This window comes from Halichoerus grypus, chromosome 3 (assembly GCF_964656455.1).
Source record: "Halichoerus grypus chromosome 3, mHalGry1.hap1.1, whole genome shotgun sequence".
Taxonomy (NCBI): Eukaryota; Metazoa; Chordata; class Mammalia; order Carnivora; family Phocidae; genus Halichoerus; species Halichoerus grypus.
Window position 1 is genome coordinate 154,883,306 of NC_135714.1, and position 25,519 is coordinate 154,908,824.

General features: G+C 45.4%; 1 protein-coding gene across 3 annotated transcripts in view; it reads left to right on the plus strand.

Moving 5' to 3' along the window:
* The window catches only part of FBXO16 (F-box protein 16), an 82,432-nt gene extending 62,669 nt beyond the window's left edge, over positions 1–19,763 (plus strand). The window contains exon 8 of one of the 3 annotated variants that reach the window (XM_078069474.1): positions 19,332–19,763. In XM_078069474.1, the coding sequence (XP_077925600.1) occupies positions 19,332–19,502 (171 nt within the window). In that variant the 3' untranslated portion in view covers positions 19,503–19,763. Of the gene's footprint in view, positions 1–10,463; positions 10,602–11,365; positions 11,432–19,331 lie in introns of those variants that run through there. The other 2 variants (XM_036100855.2, XM_036100859.2) reach the window with 2 other exon arrangements.
* Positions 19,764–25,519: the final 5,756 nt, after the last annotated feature.

The following is a 25,519-nucleotide window of genomic DNA, read 5'->3' on the forward strand; positions in this document are numbered from 1 at the left end:
GGTGACCCAAGCCCTGGAGGAAGGGTGAGGCTTGGATAGACAGAGACAAAGAGGTAACAGTAGGAGCAAGAAGACAGTGTAGGAAAGAGTTTGCTACTAAGGGAGGAGGCAAGGCTTGACCTGTGTCCTGTGAGGGCAGAGCCCGAAGGGCAGGTGGAGAGGGCAAGGCTAAGGGCAGGCAACACCCGAGCAGGATGTAGTAAGGAGCTTTGTGGGTTGTTGCACAGAGAAATAATATGATGAAACCATTTCCAGAAGATTGGTGAGAAACAGGATAGATTTGAGAGGTAAAAGATGATAGGTGGGTGAATTGACCACTGCAGCAAGAATTCAGGTGTAAAATGATGGACTGGATTAGGGAGAGTGGCCCTAATGATTAAAAGAAACGGATGGATTAAAATGATAGGCCTTTCTCAGTATCCACAAATCAATCCACGTGATACACCACATGAACAAAATGAAGGAGAAAAATCATATGATCATGTCGGTAGATGAAGAAAAAGCATTTAACAAAATTCAATCCATTCATGATAAAAACTCAATGAACTAGGTATAGAGGGGGATGTACCTCATTATAATAAAAGCCATATATGACAAGCCCTCAGATGACATCACAGTCAATGGTGAAAAGCTGAAAACTTTTCACTAAGATCAGAAGGAACACAAGGATGCCCCACTCTCGCCACTTCCATTCAACATAGTATTGGAGGTCCTAGCCAGAGCAACTAGGCACAAAAAAGAAATAAAAGGCATCCAAATCAGAAAGGAGAAGTAAAACTGTCTCTATTTGCAGGTGACGTGATATTATATATAGAAAACCCTAAAAACTCCACCAAAAAAACAATTAGAAATAATAAATGAAATCAGTAAAAGTGCGGGATACAAAACCAATATACAAAAATCTGTTGTGTTTCTATACACTCATAAACCATCACAGAGAGAAATTAAGAAAATCCTATTAACAATTACATCAAAAAGAATAAAATACTAGGAATAAGGAGGTGAAAGATCTGTACACTGAAAACTACAAGACACTAATGAAAGAAATTAAAGAAGACACAAATAAATGGGAAGCTACTCTGTGCTCATGTGTAGGAAGAATTAATATTGCTAAAATGTCCATAAAACCCAAAACAATCTACAGATTCAATGCAATCCCTATCAAAAATCCAATAGCACTTTTCACAGAAAAGAACAAACAATCCTAAAATTTCTTTTTTTAAAAAAGATTTCATTTATTTATTTTTAAAGATTTTATTTATTTCAGACAGAGTGAGAGTGAGAGAGAGAGCATGAGCAGGGGGAAGGGGCAGAGAGAGAAGCAGACTCCCCACTGAGCAGGAAGCCCAACACAGGGCTTGATTCCAGGACCCTGGGATCGGGACCTGAGCCGACGCAGATGCTTAACTGACTGAGCTACCCAGGGGCCCCAATCCTAAAATTTCTATAGAATCACACAAGACCTCAAATAGCTGAAGCAATCCTGAGAAAGAACAAAGATGGGGACATTATGCTTTCTGATTTCAAACTATATTATAAAGCTATAGTAATTAAAACAGTATGGTATTGGCATAAAACAAACACAGACATCAATGAAATAGAATCCAAAAATAAACCATGCATATGTGGTAAATTAATTTATGACAGAGGAGCTAAAAATATACAATGGAAAATGGATAGCCTCTTCAATAAATGGTGTTGGGAAAACTGGACAGCCAGATGCAAACAAATGAAACTGGATCTTTATGTTCCACCATGCACAAAAATCACCTCAAAATGGATTAAAAGCTTCAATGTAAGACCTGAAACCATAAAACCCCTAAGAGAAAACATAGGGGTCCCTTGACATTGGTCTTGGGAATGATGTTTTAGATTTGACACCAAAAACAAAGGTAACAAAAGCAAAAATAAACAACTGGGACTACATTAAACTTAAAAAGCTCCTGCTCAGCAAAGGAAACCATCAACAAAATGAAAAAAGCAATGTACAGAATGGAGAAAATATTTACAAATCATCTGTCTGATATGGGGTTAATATCCAAAATATGTAAAGAACTCCTACAACTCAAAAGCAAAAAACCAAACAATCTGAATTTAAATTGGGCAGAAGAACTCAAGAGACATTCTTCCAGAGAAGACATACAAATGGCCAATAGGTCCATGAAAAGGTACCTAACATCATAATTGCAAGGGAAATGCAAATCAAAACCACAATGAGATACCACCTTACACTTGGCTATTCTCAAAAAGACAAGCAGTAACAAGTGTTGGCAAGGATGTGGAGAATGGGGAACCCTTGTGCACTGTTGCTGGGAATGCAAACTGGTGCAGCCACTAAGGAAAACAGTATGGAGCTTCCTCAGAAAATTAAAAATACAACGACCCTATGATCCAGGAATCCTACATGGAAAGAAAATGAAACAGGATATGGAAGAGACATCTGCACTCCCATGTTAGTTGCAGCATTATTCACAATAGCCAAGATATGGATACAAACTAAGTGTCCATCAATAGATGAATGGATAAAGAAGATATTACTGAGCCATAGAAAGAAGAAAATCCTGACATTTGTGAGCACATGGATGGAACTTGAAGGCATTATGCCAAGTGAAATAAGGAAAACAAAGAAAGACAAATGCATGGTATCACTTTATATGATCTTAAAAACAAACAAGCGAACAAAGAACAACCAAGAAACTCATAGAAAAGTGGTTGCCAGGGGCTGGGGGTAGGGGAAATAGGGAGAGGTTGGTAAAAAGGCAAACTTTCAGCTGTAAGATGAAAAAGTTCTGAGAATCTAATATAAAACATTGTGATTATAGTTGATAACACTGTATTGTATAGTTGAAGTTTGCTAAGGGAATAGAACTTAAAATGTTCACACAGGAACAAAACAAAACCTCTGCATTTTAAAAACATTACCAGGTGTTTCTTACGCCATTTGATGTTTGAAGAACATGGCTGCCTACCATTCTGTTCTTTCCCATGAATTTTTTGTGTAACACAGTGAGTTAGAAGGAGAGATAATCATGATTTTAAAGTTTTCACCAGGGCGCCTGGGTGGCTCAGTTGGTTGGGCGACTGCCTTCGGCTCAGGTCATGATCCTGGAGTCCCTGGATCGAGTCCCGCATCGGGCTCCCTGCTCAGCGGGGAGTCTGCTTCTCCCTCTGACCCTCCCCCCTCTCATGTACTCTCTCTCTCTCATTCTCTCTCTCTCAAATAAATAAATAAAATCTTTAAAAAAATAAATAAATAAAGTTTTCACCAACTAGAGAGTTGATTTGATCCTCTAAGTCTTTATAGGGTTTGTTCAGACAGGTGTGAGCCAGGACAGAGTTCCAGGGAGATGGAATGGTTTGTGCACAGCAAAAGCAAAAAAAAAAAAAAAAAAAGGCAAAAGCAAACAGAGATAGACAACTTTGTCTGAAGTCAAGAATTCATGAAGGGGAATAGTAGTGATAGGTCCAGGTATTTTTTGGGGAGTGCAGTGTGTTCTCTAACTTATTTATGATGAAATTTTTAATATATTTCATTTTGTCATAAAAAAGAAACACAATTTTTAAGAAAAGAAATGACCATACAATTGACATGCATTATAAAAATCACAGCTACCAACACATGTGGCCGTGAAAAAACCAAGCTGTTGAAGTAAATGTGATCTGTTGTTGCCAGATCTGTGTTATTATTTATTTGCTGCTTTTTCATTCAGCTTGTCATCTACTAATGCTAGCAGATAAAAGTTGGGATCCTTACCACTAAAGGGTAAAAAAAACCTTACAAGTTGAGGAAATTCTATCCATTAAATTTTCTTTTCTCTATGAACTGGGCAAAGGTCATGGTTATTTGATATGAGGGCAGACCACCTTGGTGCAGCTCACAGAACACCAATCTTCCCAGGGAGTATGGATTAAGCCCCACTGTGCACCGTGGGAAGCAAGGCCCTGAAAGGATAAATGTGTGCTTTTAGGCAGATTACTCTGGTAACCGTATATAGGATGGGTTGTTGAAGGGAGCAACCAAAGACAGGAAGACCAGCTAGAAAATTACAGCAGCAAGTAGCAGTAATCCAGGCTTGGGATGGAGTGATAGGACTTTATGTTTACACGGAACTTTGTTATAGAAATTCTCTTCACAAACACTTCTTAAAACGATTATGTGAGGGCGCCTGGGTGGCTCAGATGGTTAAGCGTCTGCCTTCGGCTCAGGTCATGATCCCAGCGTCCTGGGATCGAGTCCCGCATCGGGCTCTCTGCTCCTTGGGAGCCTGCTTCTCCCTCTGCCTCTCTCTCTCTCTCTGTCTCTCATGAATAAATAAATAAAATCTTTAAAAAAAAAAAAAACGATTATGTGAGGTAGGAAGTATCATTTAAAAAAAAAAAAGCTGGAAGTTTCATTTAAAAGGTGTCTATGGGAGAGATCTTTAAAAAAAATAATTGGCAGGACTTAGTGAGTGGTCGAGTGGTGGGAAAGGAGTTGGGGGCGGTGCGGGGGGCGGTGCGGGGGGCGGGGGGCGGGGGGAGGAGAATTGGTATCAAAGCTGATCCCAGTTTTTGAACTTGGACAAGTGGGAGAATGTTATTAACAGAAGCCTAGAGGAAAAGCTAATTTGGAGGGGGGTAAATTTTCTTTTTTCTTTTTCTTTTGAAATAATTTCGAACTTAGAAAAAATGTATTTATTTAAGTCATCTCTATACACAACATGGGGTTTGAACCCAAGACCCTGAGATCAAGAGGCTGTCCCTCAGTTTGGGTTGTCCAGTGTTTCCTCATGATTAGACCAGGTTATGCATCTTTGACTGGAATACCACAGAAGTGACCGAACGCTCATCGCGTCATCACACAGTACTGATTTATCTCATGACTTGTGGTGTTAACTTTCATGACTTAATCAAGATGGCCCCTGACAATTTTTTCCGTGGTAAAGTCCCTCGCCACCTCCCTATCGGATTGCTAAACTATTTTGTGAGGTGGTGGCAAGGCTGCCTTCATGGCCGTACCACCTGTGTAGCTGTCCTGGGTCCTGCACTTCGAAGGGTCCCAGGCTTGGGTTATTTATTGCTCAGTTCCCAAAGAAGGAAGGAAGGAAAGGGCAAACAAGCATACATTCAATTTTTGATCTGTGATATTGGAGTTGCCGGGACACCTAAGAGTTAGAAAAGCCAGACTAGGGCTTCAGAGGGAAATCTGGGCTGGAGATAATGCCTGGAGTTTTAGGAGCACAAAGATGGTAACTACAATGGGGAGGACAGTCTCTCCGAGGGCATTAGAAAGAAAAGGAGGAACTGAGGACCTAACCTCTCGGAACACACACAGATGCAAACTCCGTGAAAGGGAAGCCATCAAAGGACCTGGAAGAATGCACCGGAGAGTGAGGGAAACACAACAGTGCTGTGTTAGAGAACCCAAAGGAAAGGGGGGTTTTATAAGGAAAAGAGTAATCAGCCATGTCAATGCTGTGAAGAAGTTAAAGGAGATGGCTGACCAAGAGAAAAGATCCCTGGTTCTAATAACTAGCCACGATAAAGAGATTATTCATTTCTCCTTTTTTTTTTTTTTTTTTAACAACGGATAGTGGTGGCTGTGGGTTAGGCCATAGGCTTGAGGACAGAAATGGTGCTGGCAAGGCCAGCTTCCTGGGTGTACCATCACGCACAGAGTCCTGTGCTTGAGAATAGTCCCTGGCTTGGCTTAATGCTCTTGAAGTTCTTAGCATTCGAGCAAGAAGTCCCGCATTTTCATTCTGCCCTAGCCTCTGCAAATTTCAGAGCTGGTCCTGGGCGAGGGAGCAAGTGTAAACCACTTTTTCCTTTGGGAATATTTGTTGATGACAGTGAAAGGGCAGGATTCTGTGTCTCAATGGCAAAGCAGAGGTAACATTTCATTTAGCCTTGGGCGTGTGTGTTGGCAGAGGGTAGTGGATGGTAGTGAGGAGACTACCCAAGCCGGTGAGGGAAGGTGGATTTACAGAAGGGGAGAAAGACAGGCTCAAGGCCCTTGGTGCGTCAGACTTAGCCCTGGAAAGGCAGCGGAACTGGAGGGAAACTAAGAGGTAGAAAGCCAGCCCAGGCGAAGAAGGTGCGCCAGCAGGCTGAGGACAAGCCAAGCGTCAACGTGAAACCTCGTCCCGTGTGGCTGGCGAGCCTGCACCTCCGGACGGCAGGGCGCGCGCGGGGAGCGGCCGGGCAGCCTCCCGGGCGACCCCGCACCGACGCTCGGGCGCGCGCTCGGCTCGGGACGCGATTGCGATCCGCTGGCCCAGCACCCCTCGGGCACAGAGCGGCCGAACGCGCAGCCAAGGCCGTGCGTCGGGGCAGCGGGCCGGATCCCGGCCTCCTCCTGCTGCCTCTCTCCCTTCGTGCCCTCCGCAGGGCTGGGGCCGGCGCGAGCGAGCCCGCCGCCCTCCCCGCCCGCAGGCCGCGCGCCCGGGGGGTGGCGCCGGGAGGCCTCCGTGGGCCCGGGCACGTCCGCGCCGCCGCCCTCCCGGGCCCCGCGCGCCCGCAGGCTGAGCTGGCGGGGAGGGGCCTCGCTCTCCCTCCGGGGCTCGGGCGCTTCCGCCGGCCGCGGTCAGGGGGAGGCGCTGGGCGGGGGAGAGGACGGAGCTGGGGGCGCGCGCGCGCGGGGCGGGGGGCGGCGAGCCCACGCGCGGCCTCTCCAGGAATCGCCCGGTGCTGCCAGGGGGCGTCCCGGGCGCCGCTCCTCCGCGGACAGGCGAGTCGGAGCGGCTCCGTCTGCCCTCGCGGTGGGGGAAGGAGCGCGCGGAGACCCGCCCGAGCCAGGCACGGCCCTCCCCAGCCGCTGGGGCCTCGGCCTCTCGAGCCTTCCTGCCAGCAGCCGCGCGCTCCGCCGCGTCTCCCCCGGGGGCCTGCGGAGCCTTCAGAACTTTTAAGAGACGGCTTGGAGGAAATTAACCTGATTCAACGCGCTGGGAAGGCCGCGGAAAACAAGTGGAGATTGGAGGCCGGTTTCAACCTCCATCTGCCACCGTAGAATCAAAGTAGTATGTGCTTACTGTCTAAACCGTGGCAAATACAGAAAAGTGTAAATAATGAGACCAAAAAAAAAAAAAGAAAGCACCCACAATTCCACTACCCACAAGCAAACACTTTACATATCGGGATAGTTCTTCACATGTTGCTATGTATGTATATTTTTACATAATTGATAATCCTTACAAGTTTAGTATCTTCTTTTTTATGCTTAATATAAACATTTCGTTGAGTACATCTTTTTTTTAATGGTTCTATACTAACATGTACAGCTGTACCAAAAGGTAACTATTTTCAGTTTTTACACGTTCGAAGGATACAAATACTTTTCAAATTCTTGATTCTTCATATTAAATTGTTCTCCACAATGTCTGTGCTAATTTATGTTTCCAGTCTCACTGAATGAATGGCTAGTCTTACTATACCTATGAATATCAATCAGAGAAAGACATCAGGCCTTGAATAGATAGCCCCATCTCTCCTTCTGGGCATGAAACCTCTGCTCTGCCTTCTTCCTTTCATTTAAAAAAAAAAATTTTTTTTTTTTTTTTGGTAAAAGAAAAATTCAGAGCCTTTGGGATCCTGACATTCAAACTATTAGAGACTTTGGCCAGTTCTTGTTTTTCAGTTTCCCCATCATTTTCTATTCCCCTAAAGCTTAAGCACAATACCACCCAGTCCGTGTCTTAGAGATGGAAGAAGAATCAGTCAGAAATCTCTCTTCCAGAACACTGGCCTCCCCTGCGTCCAGGTGAGGCTCCTTCAGCATGTTTCCTCAGGAGCTCCGGCCCACTAATAGATGCAGTGGCTCCCATGGGGTCAGGTCAGTAAGTCAAAGCTTAGGTTTTAAATAATTATTCCAATTAAGAATCCCTGGGAGGGGTGCCTGGGTGGTTTAGTCAAGCTTCTGACTCTTGATTTCAGCTCAGGTCATTATCTCAGGGTCATGAGATCAAATCCTGCATCGGGCTCCATGCAGGGCATGGAGCCTGCTTAAGATTCTCTCTCCCTCTCTGAAAAAAAAAGAAAAAAGAAAAGAATCCCCTGGAGAAGCAACCTAAGTGTCCATCAAGGATAAATGGAGGAAGAAGATGTGGTATGTATGTCCACACACACACACACACACAAACATGGCATGGAATATTTGGCCGTAAGAAAGAAGGAAATCCTGCTATTTGCAACAACGGATGAAACTAGAGGACATTAAACTAAGTGAAGTAAGTCGGATAGGAAAGACAAATATTGTATGGTATCACATGTGGAATCTAAAAAAAGCCAAACTCATTAAAAAAAGGGGGGGTGAAATGGCCTTTACCAAGGGCTGAGATGGGTTTATTCCCCAAATCAGTGGCTGAAGGGACTGCGAAGCTTTCTGGAGCTGCGGCATTGCATTATAAGAATGAATAATAATAGCCACTGTATTGAGCCCTAGCTTGCTCTGAGTGTTATAACAGGTCATGACCACCCAGTGAGGGAGGGTGGCTCATTTTATAGATGAGGAAACTGCAGCTCAGAGTGGTTTGTCTGATTCCTTGATACCCTGTAACTAATAACGCATGTTATAACACATGTTGCTTCCCTGCCCGCCCCGCCCCCACCCCCGCCTTTGCACCTGCAGAGAGAGCATGACCTGAATAAGATCTACACTTATATTTTAAACCCTTGTGTACTATGCCCACACAATCATAGCACAGCCCTGATGGGATCAAACATACATAGCAGCAGCAACCACTTTTCATGTTTACTTCTATTTGGCTGCAAATTTGTCATCACGTGGTTTTCCCATATTCTATCCATTAAGCTGGCCTGCTTCCCCAGCCCCATAAAATTCAGCTTGCTCCCAGGGCTGCCCCTGGAGCCTCCTGTTTTACCCTTATCTTTGAAGTCAGTACTGTTCATGTGTTTGCCTGGCATCTCCCATCTGGGCCTCTGACTTTGTGATGTTCTTGAAGACGGCTTTAACTCTTCTTTCCAGGGTGGGCTTGTTGTTTACTTCTTTTTTTTTTTTAAGATTTTATTTATTTATTTGACAGAGACACAGCGAGAGAGGGAACACAAGCAGGGGGGAGTGGGAGACAGAGAAGCAGGCTTTCTGCGGAGCAGGGAGCCCGATGCGGGGCTCAATCCCAGGACCCTGAGACCATGACCTGAGCCGAAGGCAGACGCTTAACGACTGAGCCACCCAGGCGCCCTGGCTTGTTGTTTACTTCTACTTTCAGGTTTCCTGAAGACTATTAACCATTCTTTTAGTATCACTAAATCACAAAATGGTTGAATTTTCAATCTAGAAAGGACTTTCTGCATTGTCAAGTTATCATTTTACGGACGAGGTGCTCAGATCACAGGCGTCCAGTGCTCTTTCCTGCAGTCTAGGGTCACTGGCTATTTCCAGCATCCCAGATAAGAGCAGGTAACCCACCAATGCCCTTAGATAGAGCAGAGGCCTCTGTCTCTTGGCTACTCAGCATGGTTGCTCAGCCAATCCTGAGTTATTGAGCAATGTGGATTTTGCCTATGTTAACTCTGCAAAACATCCTGATAAACTGTTGTTTATGGCTCTGCCTCAGCTAAGCCTCTGACCCTCAGTAGTGTAACAGGCAGAAGAGGGGGTATAAAGGAAAACCATTCAAAATTCCTGCTATAAAAACAAAACAGGGCGCCTGGGTGGCTCAGTTGGTTAAGTGACTGCCTTCGGCTCAGGTCATGATCCTGGAGTCCCTGGATCGAGTCCCACATCGGGCTCCCTGCTCGGCAGGGAGTCTGCTTCTCCCTCTGACCCTCCCCCCCTCATGTGCTCTCTCTCTCTCATTCTCTCTGTCTCAAATAAATAAATAAAATCTTTAAAAAAAACAAACAAAACAAAACAAAACAAAACAAAACAAAATTCCTGCTATATCCTACAGAAGGAACAATCCTCCCTCTTCTTGGCCCAACTCTTAAAGCTTTCTTAAAGCTAGTGGCTCAGTCGGTTAAGCCTCTGCCTTCGGCTCAGGTCATGATCCCAGGGTCCTGGGATCGAGTCCCACATCGGGCTCCTTGCTCAGCAAGGAGCCTGCTTCTCCCTCTGCCTGCCTCTGTCTCTCTCTCTCTCTGATAAATAAATAAAATCTTAAAAAAAGAAAGCTTCCTTAAAGCTAGAAAGAGCTTTATTTTGTTTTTCAAGTGATTTAAAATTTATTTGAAAACACTACCACAAACATACAGTATATTCACACCTTTACAATTCATTGTCAGATTTTTTAAGTAGTATTGTTTGTGTTGTATTTTTATATAATTTATATATTGTTTCAATTCTGCAATTTAGTTTCCTCCCTCTTTGTATGTATACAGAGAGATGCAGATATCAAAAGTGATGAATTTCCGCAAACTGAGCACACTCAGTTACTTGCATTCAGATCAAGAAACAACATTCCCGTCATCCCAAAAGCCCCCCTGTACAGAGCTTTTTGTTGTTGTTCTTTCTCCTCTCGTTTCAGAAATCTGCCTGATGTGCAAATGGATTTTAATTTGATTTAAAGATGGCACATTTCCCAGCTTCCTAGCCTGCAGAATGTGTACAATAGAAGAAATATTTCTTTCCTTCCTACTCTTATGAGGCCAACTTAAAGTCAAGTTCATTAAAAACTCTGGCATCGTAGGAGAAAACTTGAGGGTGGATTCATAGATTCATTCATAGTTAAAGCTTCCAGAGACTTTGGAACAAGGGGGTTATGGTTAAGGCGGTGTACCCCTCAAGGGGCAAGTCAGGAACTTGAGCCCAGGCCTCCCCACATCTTTCCTTGCCTTGTTAATGTTATGTAAATAGCCACCACTGAGAGTAGAGAGGTACCAGGAAGAGAGACTTCGGGAAGATTTCCTGTGGAGAACTGAGTAATAACACTGTGGCCAACAGTGGAGGGTAGAGGTGGTTCCCCCTTTTCTACTTTGCCAGAGAGAACTCTGCTGCCCCCTGGTTGCTGCCCGGAATAGTCTCGAATAGGGTCCTGAATCCCACGCTAATCAAACTGTGAGCAGAGGCACCCCCGGGGTGATGTAGAAAATTCACAGGGGCGCCTCAGGATATTTTACATTTTTGAAGGAAACACGGTGATACCTGACATCTGTCACAAACTGCATAAACCATTACTTAAAGGAAACCCACAGTTTCAACATTAGATTGCATACATTTCTTTTGACGATCCTATCTTTATGGAGTTGGGTTTTCGGTGGATGCTGTGTTCAAAAGAAAATTGTGGGGAAAAAGGATACGGGGATGGTTGTGTGCAATCCGATTCCAAGGTTTGCGAAGTTGTACAGCTCCACAGGTGCACGAATTTCGTTAGAAAGTAATTGTAGTTATTTAAGAATAAAATAAAAATATCTACTTCTTTCCATTTAGGTGTCTTATTTTTGTAAACAACCACTAAATTGTTTGGACCTAACTACTTGATAAACGGACCCATTAGGTAGGTATTTCCGTTGGCCGAGGGTCTCAGTGGACTTTTGCCTTAGGCATAAGGCTGGGTGAGATCAGCTTTGTTAAGTTCCTTTACTTCTGTAATACTGTGTGCCAACTGGACGGTCAGCTGGTAGACCCAGGGTTTAGGATGATTTTACTCAGATGAGGAAACTAAGTCTCAGAAAGTAAATTGATGGAGATCATCCAGGTAGGGCAGAGCCAGCTTTTTTTTTTTTTTTTTTTTTTCTGTTTAAGATTTATTTATTTGAGAGAGAGAGAGAGAGTGCCAGTGCACTAGCAGGGGAAAGGGCAGAGGGAGGGGGAAAGAATCTCAAGCAGACTCCCTGCATTGCTTCGGGGCTTGATCTCATGACCCAAGCCACCCAAGCGGAGATCAGGAATCCGCCCCTCAACCAACTGAGCCAGCCAGGCGCCCCCAGATCCAGGCTTTATGGGCCTGAAAGTTGTACAGTTGTTGGAGCTTTACACTTGTCCTCTTTAAGAACAATAATGCACAATTCATTTCAAATTTGGGTGGATGGCTTGGCTTGCCAGGGGTCTATGTAAGTGAGGGGTCCTAAAGCTTAAGGTTCATTGGCTTCACAGCAAGTCCACTTGGCCACCAGCTGGGAAGTAGTGGAGATGGAATTCAAACCCCGCTTTATCTGCCTCTGAAGACACAAAATAGGAATTTTTTACCCTGAAGATAAGAATAGAAAACCAAGGATGTGAAAATATTCCTAGAAATGTAAACCTAGCTTGGTTATCCCCACACTTGACACCCCCTCCTCCCCAAGAAGGAAGCTGAGAGTGGGAACACAATTCCTGTATCCTCTCATTGGACAGTTGTGACAGGGGACTGGAAAGGGCTTTGGTGTCAAAGCTGAGTTTGAACTCTGGCCCCATGGCTTCCAAGCTCTGTGATCTGGGAAAGTTACTTACCATCTCTGGGTGTAACTGGAGCAGCAGTACCCACAGCCCACCAGATTGTGAGGATTAAATGAGCTATCACAGATGAAAGTGCCTGGTCTACAGCAGACACACAAACTCTGTTCATCTCCCACTCCTTCCTCTGCTCCCACACAGATATCATACGTTTTTGGAGACAAAATAAATATACACAAGCTAGCTGGTAGAGTTTCCTTAATGTGTGGGTAAATTAAGTAAATGCACATATATGGCAAGCAACTGTCTACAAAAGATGCAAATCAGACCAAGTTGGCAGATACTCGCCTGGTGTCTTGTCTTGGTTCAGTGCCTACCTCAGTGTCTACTTTCAGGGGTTCCCCGTTATCCACAGACTAAGGTCAAATCTCCTTATTCTGGTATCTGAAAATTTCCAAAATCTGGCCTCAACTTAACATTTTCTTCCACTATGATCCAACCCAAACCCCTCTTCTAACCCAACTCACTTCCTCAATGACCCTTCAATATCCACCATGGCCTCAGCAGAAAGCCACTTCCCCTACCAGGAATTCTCTCTCTTTTCCGCAGTCCTGATTCCTACCCATCCTTCAGGACCAGTTCTGTCTCTTGCAGTAATTTCTGACTGATTCCAGCCTTTGGGGATTCCAGTCCTGTCAACTCCTACTGCTCCTCCCATTTGTGCCAAGCATTCAGATCTTAACTGCACACTGATTTTGTTCTACAGCTTTTAGGGGAGTTTGTTTTCCCTTCCAATTGCATTGTAAGTTCAATGCAGTGTCATGGAAATAACATCAGACCGAAACAGAGACTTGGCTTCTGTTTCTAACTTGCTGTATAACCCCAGGCAAACAGCTTCCTTTAACTCAGAAGTGAGGGGGTTGGATAGGGAAACTCTAAGATGCCTTTTCTAAAATTAGGACCCTCTCCACAGGGCCCAGCTCAGTGACATGTATATATAATTTCATTCGAAAAACACTCAAACATTTGTTGATCACTTATTCCCAAAGCACTGGCTCAAGAATGAATAAAAGGTGAACAATAAAGGGCTTGCTCTCAAGGAACTTACAAGGGAGGACTAGATACACATAGTCACTTGTGGAATTTACTGAATGAGGGTCGGGAGCTAAAAGGTCAGCAACTGGTTGACCATCTGTCTGACATCATGCCGGGTAGTTGCCTCTGTCCACCCTCTCCACTGTTTGCTTCCCTGGCTGACCTCATTCTCTGAATCCCATGTTTCTTCCTGTTCCAGCACTACACCACGCTCACCTTACAGAAGCAGAGCTCAGAAGCTCCCTGCTTCTGTCCCCACTGTGCCACACATCCTGTTCCCCTTGGCTTCGAAGTCAGCTGCGTTGCTTTCCACGTGGGGATGCCCCAGTCAACATGGCTACCCTGCCCTCTGCCCTTCCATAACTATCTGCTGGAACCTGAAGGCAGTCCTCTAAAGCTGGGCCTGACCTGATAGAGTAATCTGGCTGCAATATAGAGTGGGAAGCTCCAGGGAAGAGAAAGAACATCGGGCATCAGGAAGAACATTAAGAAACCCAGCACGCTGGGCAGCCCGGAGTGATTTCTTTGATGACTTTGTTATATGCCAAGTGCTGTCTTCAACACTTTACCTATATTAACTCATTCAATCCTCACAACATCTCTGTGAGGTAGTTAGTATCATTATCTTCGATTTACAGATGAGGAACCCAAGGCAGAGAGAAGTCAAACAACTGCCCAGAGAGCTAGTAGGTGGAGAAACTAGGGCTGGAATCCAGGCTGTCTGGCTCCACAGTCCACTCTCCCAATCTCTAGCTAAAACCCGCCTCTTCTTCTGTCAGCTATGGTTATTTCCTGAGGCTACCCTGAGACAGACAGAAGGTAACAGGCAGATCCATTTTCCCTGGTGTGTGGTGGGGAGATCTGGAAGGTGTAAACTGGATAACCAAGACTGGAGTTACCGGTTTCAGGGTCGTGGTCGACCCCCGAATTGCAGGAAAGGATCAGGCTACAGGGAAGGCAGGCCCTGGCAAAAGGAGGTCTGAGTTCTGGTCTTGGTTCTGATCTAGAAAATATTTCGGCATTTCTGAACCTCAAGTTTCCCAACCTTAAAAGTGAAAGGGAAGGGAGTGGCGCCAGGTGAGCTCCCGGGTCCCTGCGACATTCCGGTTCTGGAGTGGTAATGGAGAGGTGTGGGAAGACCGTACAATATAGGTCTGTGTGTGCAGAAGGACGCCTCTGTGGGAGGAGGCAGGAAGGACGTGTGTTTATGCAGCGGAGGAGGGGGGGTGGTTGTGTGAATATGCAGGGTCTGTGGACCCAGGCATGAAACTTAAGGAGAGAGGCTCCGCCGCCTGGGGACTTGGGGGAGAGGAGTTGAGGGCAAGCCCTGAAGGCGGGCTGCGCGTGGAGGGTACGTGAGGAGGAGCCGCAACAGTGGCAAACTCAACGGGAGGCCTAGCGCAGCGCTCACCGGGCGAGGGGCCAGAGCCGGGCCCCAGCCGGGCCGGACGAGGGGCGGGGCAGGCGGGCCGAAGCCTACGCGGGCTCCGCGGGGGCAGCGAGCCGAGGCCCGCGCCCGCCCTCCCCCCGGCCGCCCCCGCCGCAGCCGCCGCCGCCGCCTCGGCCCGCGCAGGCTCCGCCCACAACACAAATCACGTGTGCGCCACGCACCCTCCCTCGGCGCGGGCCGGGGGCGCGGGGGCGGGAGAGCGGGCAGGCCGCGGGGTCCCGAGGGAGGAAGCTCCGGGGGCGGACCAGGGGACTCGGCACCCGGCCGAAGACTCGGCACAGAGCCGGGACACGGCCGGGGCCGGCGGGAGGCTCGGGGGGGGGGCGGGGGGCGGGGCCTGTCGTGAAGGGCGGGGCCTGTTGCTGGGGCTGGCGCAGGAAACGAGGAGAAGGGGCCGGTCCTACTGGCTGCCTGTTTGGGCTGCTTGTTTACTCCTGGCGGGGGAGCTTTAACCCGAAGGGCGGGAGGGAGAGAGGGAAAACCCGGAGCCGGATCTTCGAGCGGCTGGAGCAGGAGTGGGCGGAAGGAGGGAACCGCCGCGAAGGTGCCAAGGCGGCTGCGTTCCTGGAAGGATCCAGCTGCAGACGCACTGGACAGTTTTTGCTTGTTTTTTGGTGTGTTTTTTAAAATTTCCTAGTCTGCTCAGTGCTCCCTCCTCCTCCCACCTCCCGCCTCCACCCTTCTCTCTCTCTCTCTCTCTGTGTCTCTCACACACACATGTTGGGAAAGGGTGCTGGCCTGCAATCCTTTGGCCCTGAAACTCCTTAACCCTAGAGTGGGCTCCCCAGAGGAGAGGGCTGTGCCTACGTGCTCGTAGGGAGCCCTGCCTCGTGAGGTGCATGCCTGCGTGCGTGTTGTCCCTGAGTGAGTCTCTGATACTTTTCTTAATCCAGGAAATGATTCATTTGCAGTATCGTCATATATTTTGCGTATCAGCGTGTGGCTGCAGTTACACAAATAAGTTAATTTTAGTCTGTATTCTAAGCATTCCAGCTTCTTGGGCTTCTACCAACTTGTGTGGTAGATGAAAGAGCTTTTCGTAAAATGTAAAGTGCTCCATAAATGTACTCGCATAAAAATAGAGGAGAGGGGGCCGGCACTGTTGTAATGCCTTCTTCAACTCACTCCGTTTTTTATTATCTGAAAATTCGGTTGGTACCAGCATGCAGACACTGTAACATGTAATTTAATATTGTACTGGTAACTACCATGGAACCATTTTATATGTGAGGAATTGAGGCTCAAAAAGACGAAGGGGCTTGTCAGCAATCACACAACTAGTAAAAAGAGCATAGGAACACAAATCCTTTCACTCCCGAATGGGTCCTTCCCTCTCCATTCCCGTAGTGGACAGAGGTCATTTTCTCTGTCCAGCATTCATTCCTTTGGGCTTAAGTCCTCTATTTCCTGTGGTTTTATTTAGGCTCAAAACCATAGTCCTATTCCTCTGGCAACAGTGGTCCAAAGGGTGGGCATTTTAACTAAGAATCAATTAGTCTCTCCCTGGAACTAGTATATGAATACCAAGGGAGAAATTTTGCGTTCTGCTGCTTTTGCTAAATTGGGATGACACAGTTGGTAGCTGCCAGCAACAGTCTTCCCAAGCCTATGAAAGAAGCTCTTTTTGCAGGGGGCGGTGGGAGCTCCTTTGAAATAGGGAAGACTGGGACTAATAAGAAGGGGCAACCAGAAGTGAGAGGTTTAGAGCACAAACCCTAACAACTTCGTTTCAACCTGGGGCCTAGCTGTGTCTGTGGCCAGTACAAACTCCCGGATTTCCCAGTTAAGTGAGCCAACAAATTCATTTTTTTGCTTAAGCTAGCATGAATTGAGTTCCTATCACTTGTCTCCAAAGAGAGGCCTGTCTAATAGGTTTGGCACAGTATTATTTATTTATCCCTCAGAAAATAATGGAAGTTGGGTGCTTGCCACAACTATCACTTCTTAAGTATTCTAGTTCCCATGAGTCATACCAAGTGTGAGTCCCATGGATGTGGGTAGACAGAAGAAAATAGAATTCTTCCTCAATATTATTGTATGATAAACAGGACGCAATTCAACAAACCCAAATTAGAAGTTGGACAGATAACATTCAACTTTGGAATATTGTGACGGTCTGAATCATGAAGAGGATAAGACAGAGTTCCGAGATGAGATTCTTAGAAGGCTTTTAGTGAAATGGTAAATAAAGAGGGACCAATAACAACTACAGTTGACTTGGAACAACATGAGGGTTAAGGGTGCCAACCCCCCCACCCGGTACCCCTCAAAGTAAAAACTCCGTGAATAACTTTTGACTTCCTGAAACCTGATGGCCTAGGAAGCCTTACTGATAACATAATAAGTTGATTAACACATATTTTGTATGTTATATGTATTATATAGTACATTCTTACAATAAAGTAAGCCAGAGAAAGGAAAATGTTATTAAGAAAATCATAAGGAAGAGAAAACGCATTTATGATACTGTACATATATTTATGGGAAAAAATCTGCCCATGCAGTTCAAACCCGTGTTGTTCAAGGGTCAACTCTCCTCTATTGATTAAAGCTAAAAGAGAGGAAGGTGAACGGTCAGTTTTAAAGGGGTAATGAGGACAGGACATTGAACTGCAAGGAGCAGGGGCATTTAGAATCACAGAATCTTAGAGACAGATCGTTCTTCTTCCTCCGGAACAATTCTGGTGATGGACAGCTAGCTAGGTCACCAAGCAAAAGGTGGTCAGTGGTCCAAGGAAAGCAGGAAAGAATGGTCCTTCCCATCCTTTGTCAACTATTCTAAGGGTCTGGGGATAAAACTGTAGAGGCCCTGTGTGCCTTCCTTGGGAACTCAGCAGGGAGACTGGATCTGGTCTGATACTGCTATCATGAGAAAAAAAAGAAAAAAAAAATTAAAATGTAAATGTATACAATACCAATCCCTTGCCATTCCTTGACTTCCAGGGGAAGGATTCTTGGCTAGCTCAGTCAGCTGCTAGGTCTTTGACAAAGTTAAGAGACAGAAGTCAAGAGTAGGCTTATTTCTCCACTTGAGGAGGGAGGAGAGAAAGGGGAAGTGGTAGTAAGGAAGCAAAGAGAACATGGTTGAGGACAGTGGAAGAGAGGAAGAGAAGGAGAGAGAGACAGCTGTTAGTGGGAGGTAGGGGACAGATATTCAAAAAGAGGATTTCTGGAAGCTTTGTTGTGTGTGGTGAGATGACATTCTTCCCTGGATTCCGCCTCAAGAGTATCTCAACGAAGACTTGCATTATTTTCAAGGCATTTTTGAATTGAATTTGTTTTTCTCCTGGGTCTGTCACCCAATTTCACAGGTCTGCCATCAGCATTTCATCACTGCTCCAGCTAACTGAAGGTGCTATAGCATCTCACCTTTTCCCGAAAACATAGAAGACATCAGAGTGACAGTAATAACTTCCCTTTAGCAAGGGGTGGGTTAGCATACTGGCAATGGTGCCCGTGGTTGCTAAAGTCCATGATAGTAATGATTTCCAGCCATTTTGGCTCTCAGTAGTCATGTCAAAGAAGCCTGGCAGATTATTGGCTAGCGTATTTCAGGGATTCTCTTGATTAGTTTAGATCAGAAGGTAAGCCATGAAGGAAGAGTAGAAATATCCAAGAAATAACAACCTAGAACGGTCTGGGTGTGGATAGAAAGCTGGTTTTCATATATGGCAGATTTCACTCCCCTATTTGGGTGCTAAATGACTGAAAACCCAGTTGCTAAATAACTGAAAACCCTCCCACCTGTAAGATTGCTGGAGTAATCTGAGACATATCAATTATACTATCAGAAGGAGAAGTTTGAGATTTGGTGATTCAACAGTTTATGAGAAGATTGAGACCGGTCATATGTAAAAACCTCAGTGGCTCAGCTGGTTGAGCATCCCACTCATGGTTTCGGCTCAGGTTGTGATCTCTGGGTGGTGAGACTGAACCCTGCATCAGGCTCCATGCTCAGTGCAGAGTCTGCTTGAGATTCCCTACCCCTCTGCCCCTCCCGCTGCGCTCTCTCTCAAATAAAAAAATAAATAAATAAAAATCTTTTAGAAAGAATAAAACAAGTATGAGAAAATCAGTGTTACCAGGTGCATAATGCAAAAAAGTAATTGAACAGGATTTTATTAATTCACATGATTTCTACTCCAATGTATTATAAGGATTATTAACACAGGATGTGGCCTAAAGCTAGCTGAATTGTAGCTTAAGAAAATCTATGTGGAACTGGATACATTATCAAAGTAAGATTATGAGCAAGTGTTTGTTTGACTTTCTCCAGAAAACCAAAGAGCAGGAAGCCCCATTCTTTTCATCTAAATTAATTTACGCTGGTGTGTGAAAAGAGAAAGTTTCGTCAGTAAATGATTTGAACTTGGAAAAATTAAAGTTGAAGGAGAATCTAAGTTTCAGGCCTTGCTATCTATGCTGAAACATGAGAGGGAATTAAATGATGTGTATCAATCCCTTTTTTGCTTCCAGGGTCTTACAAACTGGTCTTGTGAAGGTGACATCCCACTGGATGCTGATGGAGGCCAAGCTATGAGAGATGTAAGAAATTGTGCTGACTGCAAATACAGTAACATGTTTGGTACAAATAGGGAACAGTGCCTCATGTTCAATTCACAAGAGCCAGAAATTGTCAAAAAGTAACTGGCAGCATTTAAAATGCCTTTAGAAGCATGCTTTTTGGGCTTTTGTGTAATTGGCTTATGGGTTTATGGAGATTTAAAAAATCTTTTCATGGGCGCCTGGGTGGCTCAGTCGTTAAGCGTCTGCCTTCGGCTCAGGTTATGATCCCAGAGTCCTGGGATCGAGTCCCACATCGGGCTCCCTGCTCGGTGGGAAGCCTACTTCTCCCTCTCCCACTCCCCCTGCTTGTGTTCCTGCTCTTGCTGTCTCTGTCAAATAAATAAATAAAATCTTTAAAAAAAAAAATCTTTTCATTTTGTTTATCAAAAAGTCATTCAGGGGGCTCCTGGGTGGCTCAGTCGGTTAAGCTCTGCCTTCGGCTCAGGTCATGATCTCAGGGTCCTGGGATGGAGCCCCGCATCGGGGTTCCCTGCTCAGCAGGGAGCCTGCTTTTCCCTCTCCCTCTGCCACTCCCCCTGCTTGTGCTCTCTCACTCTCTCTCTATCAAATAAATAATAAAATCTTTAAAAAAAAAAGTCATTCAGTTGATCAACCCCAAATCCTGGGCAGTGGTTAGTAATAAGCTCATCACTGGTGTGGCCCTGTGGAAATTGTTAGTATTTCCCAGTGTTTATGGTGCTGCCATTCCATGGTATATAGAGTGGGTGCAAATCGTCCCGTACCCATTGTGTTTCACTTGCCACGAACTATGGTACTCCTTCATGATTGTTCCTCCGTATGGGAGTTAACCAGGGTCTGAGCCTTTCCTGACGATCTGGGTGGTCTGGATTGTGGCAGGCACACCTGCCTTGGGCAGGAGTTTGGTCCTACAGAGGAGTAACGAAGAATGGCAGAATCCTTATGTGAGGCTAGTGAACAAAATGGAATGTATTTGAGGGGATGAAGTTTAACATCTTGGCAAAAATGAAACTCCAGTAAGTTCACTAGAGAAAAGGCCAGTAGCCCCTTTTCTAGGGGACTGGGGGTCCTACTACCATGACAGGGAAAGTAAGAATAGAAGCCTTAAGGGCAAAGTTACATGACAAAAACATGGGGCAGGAAAGTAATTATTATTGTTGATTGGAACCCAAGAAAATGAAATAGAGGCAGGCATGGGTGGGCCTTCACAGTGTATACTTTCCGGCAATCCTTTGCTTCTGACTGGTTGTCTTGCCTTTGCTTGATCCCTGCTCTCTCTCTTTGGACTGTCCCCAATCTGTTTTTCTAGTAACATTTGTAATCTAGGGGTCGAGGTGACTTCAGGCTCCCCGCAACCGCAAGGCATAACCCGGTCCTCTTGACTTTCGCAGTCTAATGTCTCCTGTCCTTTCCCACCTTATCTAAGGTTGTTTATCTCTTAAATAGCTCTGTTATCTCTCCTATGGGTGGGAAAAGCTGGCTGCTTCAGCCCATTTTAAGGACTTTCTCTGAGAAGACTATTATTACAGAGGTTATAGTGTGGAAGCCTAACGGAGGAGGACTCCAGTTAGGATTTAGTGTTTAATAGTATTCGTTGAGTTGAGCTGAATGGGTATTTTCACCATGTGGTATTTTCCTGTACCTGGTATGCTTCACAGTGAGAGCCACGTCTAGATAGTCTTAAGCCTGTACAGAAATTTTTTTTCCTCGGACTTGCACGCCTCTGGTCTCAGTTACTAGCACCTCCCCTGGGGCACAGTGTAGGATGAAGCTGGAGTTGGTCCGCCCTCAAAATGGTCCTGTTCTGGATTTTATCTTCCTGCTCTGAACCGTGAGATAAACATACTTTTAATCCCCATTTTTAATGCACTCACTAGAAAGCAGACAGTGTTGTTCCAGAATGGATTTCCTGTGTCATAGAAATCACAGAAGCATAAAAGGAAAAACCAGATGTGCACAGAGAGCTGGCCTGGGCTTACACATTCTTGCATACCCAGAGTCATAGGGCTTTATGGTCCATGTTCCTAAAGCCAGCTCATTTTTTCCTCCTTTTGATTATGTACTCTTGCTCCTATTCACGGAGTTTTAGAGCTGGGAGGAAGTAGGCACGGATCTGGGTGTTTACGCAGCGGGGTGTATCTGTGGGTATCTTTACACGTGTGAGGACTTGTTTGCTCGAAAGCGTGGCTATGCAGATCTAAGCAAGCTGTTCCAGGGATACCCTTAAGCTTTGAACAACCTACTTGCCACCTATCAATCCTTTCTCTCTAATGAAATGTAAAGCCCACCTTCTCCAGGAAAGCCTTGCAGATGGAGTAGATCAGAGAGAGGACTGCCGTTGCCGCGGGCATACCCGACTACTGTCTCTTTGGAGTTTCTGAGTGTTGTGCCTTGTTAATGAAAATGCTTAAAATACATGCTGGGCCTGTTTTTGTCCACTGGGATATATTGTGCCTTTTCTCAATCAAAAGAAAAGCATAAAATATGTTACAAATGCAGAATTAGCAGTATTCTCCTTTTCATTTGAACCCATAGCCTGGTCTGAGGTTGTGATATGGAACCGGGTTTAACACCGTGTATCATAGAGGTAATAGAAGTCCCTAGTGTAAGTGGATGAGAAGCAGGTGGCAAACAATGGGGCAGCTGGGATCTTGATGCCCTCCTATAGGACAGCTAAATTCTGGAGGGATTCAGTGGGACTAAAGCAGTGGATAGGGACCTGGTTCGGGGGTAACTTTTTGGTAGTCTAAACAGACCCTGAATTCATGATTATTTCTTAAAAGTTGATTATATGCTAGACACTGTTTTAGAAGCTGGGGATATAGCAGGAAACAAAAAATAGTCTCTACTGTCCTTAAACCTGTAGTCGAGTGGATGGAGACAGGCTGTCAGGTGATGACAAGTGCTAGGAAGAAAACTAAAGCAGGGCCAAGGGATGGGTGGGTGGTGCTATTTTAGATAGGTTAGCCAGAGACTGTCTTTTTCAAATGAGTGCATTTGAACAGGGACCTGAATCAAGTGATGGATGGAGCAAGTCATATGGGTATCTGGAGGAAGATCATTCCAACCTAAAGGAATAGCCTTGGAAAGGTTGCTTTGGAAGCGGGTCTAAGAACAGCAAGGGAGCCAATGTGGCTGGCCCAGAGTGAGCCAGGGAAGAGTGGCGGGCAGTGGGGCCAGAGAGTTGCCTGGGGCAAGACTAGGTAGGACCTTATAGTGAGGGAGGTGGGAAGCCACTGAAGGTTTTGAGCAGAATAGTGATGTGATCTGACTTAGGTTTTAAAAGGATCACTCTGGTTGCCATGGTGTTGAGTAGGGAGGCAAGAGAAAAAGCAGGGAGACCAGTTAGGAGCCTCTTGTGGAAGTCCAGGTCAGGGAGGTAGTGGTCTGGCTGGGGGAGTAGTGTTGGAAATGATGGGGGGGGGGGACAGAACCAGATTCTGGATATATTTCATAGACAGAACCAAGAGGATTTTCTGGTAGATTGGATGTGGGGCATGAGAAAAAGTAAGGAGTTAAGGATGACTCCAAGTTTTTGTCTGTTTGTTTCCTGAGCGACGGACAAAAATGGAATTGGCATTTACTGAGATGGGGAGAAGGAGATTTTGGAGGGAAATCAGAAGTCTGGTTTTGGACATGGTACATTTGAGATCTTATTAGACACCCAAGTGGAGATGTCAGGTAGGTGATTAATTGGTGACAAGAGTCTGGAGCTCAGGAGGCCAGGTTAGGTATAAAATAAGGCTGTGGTGGGAGTGGAACCTGAGGACTCAGTTCATTCCATAGGTCTCATCCTGTTCTAAATAAATGGTTACAAAGTCTTCACCAGCCCTGGAGTCTACTGAGCATCTGAGGCATGCTTTGAGCCAGGGATTGCCCAGACCATGGATGGAATAGCTCCCATCATTTCCCCGGTCCAACTAGCAATTCATTATTAATCAATGTTTAGCAAGTGCCTACTACAGGCCAGGCACTGTGCCAAATGTTGGGTATTCAGTGGAGAACAAGACCTGCTCCTCGGTCTCATAGAAGGTTGAGGGGATTATAGGGGATTAGGATAAGAGAAAGGAGATCTCAGGACAGTGCAATGGGGGAAAGTATAGGGTGCTATTGGACACAAAGGGGAGGCACCTGATTCAGTCTTGGAGGCTCGAGAAAGTGCTAGCTAAGCTGATTCCTGAAGAATGAGTAGGGATAGTCAGGTAAAGAGGTGAGAGAGGGGTGGAGAGTGTTCTAGGCAGAGAAAAGAGCATGTATCAAGTAAAGAAAAAGTCTGTTCAGGCAGAGGACAAAAGTTCTGTGTGGCATGTTTGGAGTGCAGAGTGAAGGGGGGCAGAAGCAGAGAGGCAGGTAGTGGCTGGAGAATTAATTAGAAGCCATACCATGAAGGATCTGAATGAGCATTGCTGGGACTTTATTATAAAAGCTATGGGAAGCCTTTGAAACGTTTCAAGCAGAGGAAAGAGGCCATAGTAAAGAATGAACGGGGGTGGGGGGTGGAAGGTGGGGGGGGGGAGGCTGGAAGCAGTTGCATCAGGGGATTGGGGATAGTGGCAATCTCAGACTCATACTGCCCTAAAAATCACCTATAAATGTGTCCATATAATGAGAGGCAGAGCCTGGGTCTGCTTTGCTTAACCTCAGCTCATGGGAGATGCTCTCCAAGAAGCTAATGACTTTGATGGGAAAGAGGTCCAAGATGCCTGCATTGTAATAGGGGGCTAGGGTATGGGAGGAAGCAGGGTGAAGGGCAGTTCTAGGACGGGACAGCCTCCAGGAAGGGCAAGCTCTAGTCATAGGGGAGTCAAGATGGCAAACCAACAAGGTAGTCTTTCTACAATTTGCTTTGTGTAATGTGTATGCTATTCAGTGTGTCTTTAGGACAGGGCCTGGATTCTTTGTGAGGGTGCTAAGTGCTGGGTATGTGTTTGGTAATGGCTGTTTGTGATGGGAAGTTCTCTCCGAGTCTGTGTTAACGTGCAAAACTCTGGAATGCATACTGTGCAAGTATGTACCTGCTGAGGAAAGGGGTATGCGTGCGGCACGCACATTGGGAGAGGGCACATGCATTTTGCTGGCCTGGGTTCACAAGACTGTCTCAAACAGCATAAGCAGCGGGTTCTGTTCAAACTTAGAGATTCTTTTGGTTCACTTTGCACACAGCAGGAACTCACATATTTGTCAAATGAATGATTGTTTCCATTTTATTAAAGTTCAATCATTTGGGGAAATATAGAGGTTTGGTTACAAGTTTGAACTAGATGTTTTAAGAGAAATAAACTCAGCCCAGCACCAACATCCCTTTACAAAATCTAGCAGTTGAAGCACTGTAATGGAGTTTATATGCTAGTTGGAGTCCTACCTCGTGTAAAAAGCTTTCACTATTTCATATTATTCAATGAACATTTACCGAACACCTCTGCCAAATAGGCAGTGCTGGGCTGTAGCGGCCGAACTCACCTCCCTTTCCTCTGAGCCACCTTAGTCTGGGTGCAGCAATTAAAGCTTAATTATATGCTATCTTGTATTGTTCCTTAATTGTTGCATATGCAAGAATCCACTTTCAACTGGGCTGTATGTTCCTTGCGGGCAGGGACTATATTACAAACGTCAGGATAAGCGAGGAACTTAGCAGAGAGGTTGAGTATACATTGTTTGAGGCAAAAGGGAAGAAAGAACATTAAACTATTTATAAACCGTAGTAATACATAATATATAAAATACCTTAAGAACAAGGGAGCACACGTTATTGTTAATTAACTAAAATACTCTTTTAATAAAATGTAAAATTCGAATCTGCATTTTCATGTTAAGGAAAGGTTTTTGTGCATTAATAGAATTGCTGTGATCCCTACTGTGGCTTCATTCTTGTTCTTTTAAATTCAAAACAAGAATGTTTCCTTGAGGATGAGAGTTGAAAGGTAGAATCAGTCTTTGGTGAACTATTTGAGAGCAGAATTATCCTAGAGCAGGATTTCTCAACAGTGGTACTCCTGACATTTTAGACCAGGTAATTCTTAGCTGTGTGGGGCTGTCTTGTGCATTCCAGGGTGTTTTTAGCAGCATAGTTAGATGCTAGCAGCACTTCTCCCCTCCTCTGTAAACCACCGCCCCCCCTT